General features: G+C 48.8%; 1 protein-coding gene across 2 annotated transcripts in view; it reads right to left on the minus strand.

Moving 5' to 3' along the window:
• Nucleotides 1–5,000, minus strand: part of myo1ea (myosin IEa) — a 39,252-nt gene that overhangs the window by 19,738 nt on the left and 14,514 nt on the right. For both annotated transcript variants that reach the window (XM_030376384.1, XM_030376383.1), the window contains exons 8-11: nucleotides 4,600–4,734; nucleotides 4,030–4,162; nucleotides 1,935–2,131; nucleotides 505–585 (exon numbers count right to left, since the gene is read on the minus strand). In XM_030376384.1, coding sequence (XP_030232244.1) covers nucleotides 505–585; nucleotides 1,935–2,131; nucleotides 4,030–4,162; nucleotides 4,600–4,734 — 546 coding nt within the window. The remainder of the gene's footprint in view (nucleotides 1–504; nucleotides 586–1,934; nucleotides 2,132–4,029; nucleotides 4,163–4,599; nucleotides 4,735–5,000) is intronic.

A 5,000-nucleotide genomic window follows, 5' to 3' on the forward strand; every position in this document is an offset into this window, starting at 1 on the left:
AAGACGGGACAAAAGCGGTTTAACCACGATGTACTAAACTAGAGGCACGATATATCATAAGATTTAAGATTCAAGAGTTTTATTTGTCACATGGCAAAAGAAGCACAGTGACATGAAGCATACAGTGAAATGAATGAATGATTGATTAATAATCAATCTGGCAGTCTATACACGGTAGTATATGCATTAACCATGGAACGCAACACCAACTTAGATCAATGACTTAATCATCCCTGGAAAGTTCAAACTATATTCAGACAAAACAAGCTGGAACTACTAATTAATTATCGAAGGAGGCAAAATCTTATCAGCCTATTCACCCCTTTTAGTAGACACAGTCATTAATCAGATTATAAAATGTACCCTGCTCTCTTAATTAGGAGGTAAATCATTCATCCTTCTTAGCTGTGTTTAATCGTGCTTAAGGTTTAAAGCATTAATCCAAGGCCACAGAGTAACGTTTTAAAGACCCACGTTAACTCCTTGATGAAGAACACCACTTACTTGAAAGATCTCAAATCCGTAGATATCCAACACTCCGATGTTGAGTTCCTGGTAATCTTTCACCACTGCCTTGTTGATTGACTGAAATTAAAGTAATGAATGATTGATTCAGAAATTACTAATTAATGCCAGGATCCCACTACAGGACTTTGCCATTAGCCTGACCAACCCCTTCCCTCAGGAAATAATTAAGATAGGCAAACGTTTCCCACACGCCTCCCCGGTTCATCATCATGAAGGATACTTCACTTCACTGTCTCCCATAATTTGGGGTCTAGCTCCTCAGCTCTTCAGTCTGTTCACCACTGCAGTGAAGCTCTGAGGGGCGTCAGGCCCGTCATGTTAGACCTCTAAGAGGGCTCGCTCTGCCCCTGACCACAACAATCCCTACAGAGAAGCTCTGCTTTGTTCTTCACCTTCGCTTGATTCTGTCTGTCTGTTATCTAACCAGGTCTTCAGGAGAGGCTCTGCTCTGAACCATCGTTGAGGCCGGATAACCCTTGAGACGTAGTATCAGGGAGAGGAGTGCAGCTAAGAGCTTGTTGGGTTGGACCAAAGAAAGCTCAGTGTTATCTAACAGATAGTGGTGAGGGAGGGTTTAGATTGGACAGACAACAGGGACGTTTCCCGCAACCACTCAGGGCGAGACTTCTCTGTCAGCGAGTTGTGGTCAGACACGATAACAAACATGGATCAGGCAGTAGGTCAAGAAGATGTGTTTAGTTGTCTTGAGGGATCCTTTCCAGGTAGTCAGACACTTAGGATCTGAGTGTCTCTCTCTCTCTGAAAACCCTCTGAGCAGTCAGTAGCAAGGGCAAGCGTTCTTAGAGGAAGTACTTTGACAGGAGCTATTTTCTTTAAGTGTAATGAAGCAACGACTGAAGCCCTGTCACCCAACACTTGATCAATGTCAGAAGGAGGTGTGTGTATCGGTCACTTGGACCAAAACGGTGTGAAACTAGGGTCCAGGTTGTAGAATCCCACCCATCTCACAGACTACAGTATATTGTACCCGGCCGAGATCGCTGTATTCAGCAGCAGTTTGACAGCCTGCATGAGAACGTGATTTTGTTCAGTACTTCGGGGCCATTAGTAGATGACCTCCCCCTCCCACTCAGAATTCCCCTCAATCTCCTCCCATCACAATCCACCTTATCCAATCACAATCCACCTCCATCTCCTCCCACCCATCACAATCCACCTCTCCTCCATCACCATCACTGGCTTCATCTTCCCAACGTTGTGCCTTCCGGAGGCAGAGCTTCAGAAGCACCACCCGTTGTAGAACCGCGCAGTGAGACACATAGCCTCTCTTTGTAAACTGCGCAGTGAGACACATAGCCTCTCTTTGTAAACCGCGCAGAGAGACACATAGCCTCTCTTTGTAAACCGTGCAGTGAGACACAGCCTCTCTTTAACCAGCACCGTACCTCCACCAGGAAGTCGAAGAGGCGCGAGTGCAGGGCCTTGGCGAGCGCGTCGCGGGTGTAGCAGGCCTGCTCCACGTTGAGCGTGACGTCGATGGACTCCAGGGCGCTGCCCCACTTGCTGTCCATCTTCCTGCTGGTCAGCTTCTCCTTCAGACGGTTCTGGTCGATGCCCAGCAGGAACGCCGGGAACGCCAGGACTGGAGACGACAGTTCAGAAGGTTCAGACGGTGAGATGGGAGGCAGTTCAGAAGGTTCAGACGTTAATGTGAGAAACAGATGTACGGTTTCTCGGTTGTCGTCCTTTAGATTAACACACAAGGTTAGGGTTAGAGTTACCTATAAATCACGGTACACCCGATTTATAGACTCATCGTTTGTTGTTGACGGTGACTAGCTGCACTACCTTCAGTATTAAAGTATTAAAACATGACTTATTGTCATCATGATTCAATCTCTATCTTCTGGAGGCCCTTTGAGTTGGCACGGTCATGTTTTCTTTACTTCTTTAATACGTTTGTTTGATGATTCAAATAGACTTTTCTTGCGTCATGCAGCCACAGTAGAGGCCTTTGTTTCAGCTCCCAACATGAGAGGAGACGCCTGCCGGCAACCTTTGCAGTCATTGAGGAAACGTGCGGACGAAGAAGACGACTCTTTAGGGAAGTCCTTGACACTGACTGAAAGGTCTGCAATTCTTTGGGTTGGTTTCAAAATCAGAGGATGGACTATTAATAACGATCATACTAATAATAATAACCAGGGAATTCCGACACCAACCTTTTCAGAGACCTGTTTACATGGGATATGTATATATATCCCACATGTGTAAACTTTTAGACCGTCCACCGGCATTACCTATCCGGAAGATTAATAGCCAACCGCGACAATAACAATAGGTATCCCCAGATCTACTGTGAATAACTAATAATAATAGTCTTACTCGAGAGGAATAGCAACAAAGGAGAGGCAGCACGGCTACCTAGCCAGCGTCAGCAGAGGGCTTCTGGAAGGGGGCTTCTGGAAGGGGGCTGAGTGTGCCATAGATCATTAGCTCTAACCTGGCATTGACACGTCCCTGGAGGACCCCTCCCTGCCTTATTGCAGTGACTCACTTCCCCTGGAAGGAAATGGTTCTCAGGCCTCGCGTCCAGCGGTGTCTGGGAATGCATCAGGTTTCTGCAGGAGCTCCTCTGCTGGGACTGTAACGGGGAGCGTGTGTCTACCTAAGCATGTGGAAAAGCCCGGACTTAGGCTGAGACGGAGCCCAGAAGGGTGTAGAGTGGACTGGAAACTTATCGGGTACGTTGAGAAGGAAAACAGAACTATTTATATCTGTGAATAAACTGCATGACAAAAAAAGACCCTTCACTGACAAGGGGGGCTGAGGGTGAGGGGGTCTTTCGTGGTGTTGTAGTTCAGGACGGAGCGCTAGAATAGTCTGCACATGTGCAGCACGGCAGAACAAACACACGAGATTGCAAGGAACAGGAGCGGCAGAGATTATGGAGAACCAATAATAGGTCCGAGTCGACTGGGAGCCATGACCCGGGACTCGTACCCTGGCCCGAGACCCGTACCCGTACCCTGGCCTCATACCCATACCCTAGCCCTAGACTCGTACCCTGGCCTCGTACCCTGTGCGATAGTTCGTCAGTATCCATCCTTTAAGCTAAACTGGTGGACATGGAAACAACCATGATGGGGGCTAGGAATGTTTCATGAACATGCGCATTTTAACTTGGTTGACCAAAGGATACATTGACCCAAATGGTTGAGAGATAAACTCAGCCACCCGCTGAAGAGCGTACCAGTGTCAGAGAGAGTTACAGGTTTGAGTAAGAGACCACGCTGGGCAAACGAAGCGTGTATCAATCACAACACAAACTACTTTCCCAGAAGCCATTGCTCTTGACTTGTCTGGGTGATCAAACCATCATCTCCAGCTCTCCTTCACTGGTTGTAGGCCATAGTTTACACACGATGCTGTCGTGTGTAAACTACCATCATCAACGGATGTCGGAGGGACGCCAGGAGAGACGGTTCATGAAGGTCAACTCCCCCTGTCCGGAGCGGTACTTCAACGTTAAACACTCACACTCCTCGCTGTCCACGGCGGCGTAGTTCCCCGCCTCGCGGAAGGTGACGTTCCCGAGGTGCAGCACGCCGGCCACCAGCTGCAGCACCATGCCGCGGTCCTCCGGGGAGATGCCGATCACCCCCATGGCATGCTGGGGAACCGGGGAAAGCTCCCGTTGTTAAAGCCCGCGCTGCAGAGGGAGTTTACATAGTCCTGCGGTAGCGAGCTTGTGTCCATTAATTAGTCTCCTTGTGGTTTTACTGGTAAACAGAAGCAGGTGGAGGCGGTATGGAAGGTAAACACAGGGGTAAACACAGGGGAGAACACCGTGACTCGTAAGGCTCTCCCAGTGACGCAGTCCTCCATACATCAGGAGAGTTAGGAGCTAAGCTACCGTGGTTAGCAGTTGTTGGAATAGCGATGTGGTCGATGATTGGTAGCACAGACACAAAGACACACACAGGAACGAAGTTGCACATTAATAGGCTGTCACTCTCTTCCGCCTCAGACAGACAGACGTGACGATACAAAAGACAGACAGGCAGACAAGCCGACAGACAGAGAGGCAGGCAGGAAGGTGAGACCTACCACCGTCTCCTGGAAGTCGCTCTTGTCGTTGATGTCGTCCACCTTGTAGGAGCCCGACTGGTTGAGGTAGCTGTAGTAGTCCAGGCTGGTGATCCCCAGGCTCTGCTTCTGCTCTGCACTGGCTCCTTCTATCAACTGCAGACGCACGCACACGCACACACACACACACACACACACAGAGACACACACACACACACACGCACACACATTAAAGAAATGAATAACGGAAAGGCATGCTCCACATCGCATGTGAAAACATAGTTAAGCCCTTCAAAGTGAGTGAACGAGTTAATCGTCTCTTTATACAACAACTACGACGACGTGATCACTCAGTGTACTCTCTGATCCGCTCCGACTCGACAGACCAGAGCTCTGCAGAACCGCCAGAGACTTCCAGGACA

This window comes from Gadus morhua, chromosome 14 (genome assembly GCF_902167405.1).
Source record: "Gadus morhua chromosome 14, gadMor3.0, whole genome shotgun sequence".
Classification (NCBI taxonomy): domain Eukaryota; kingdom Metazoa; phylum Chordata; class Actinopteri; order Gadiformes; family Gadidae; genus Gadus; species Gadus morhua.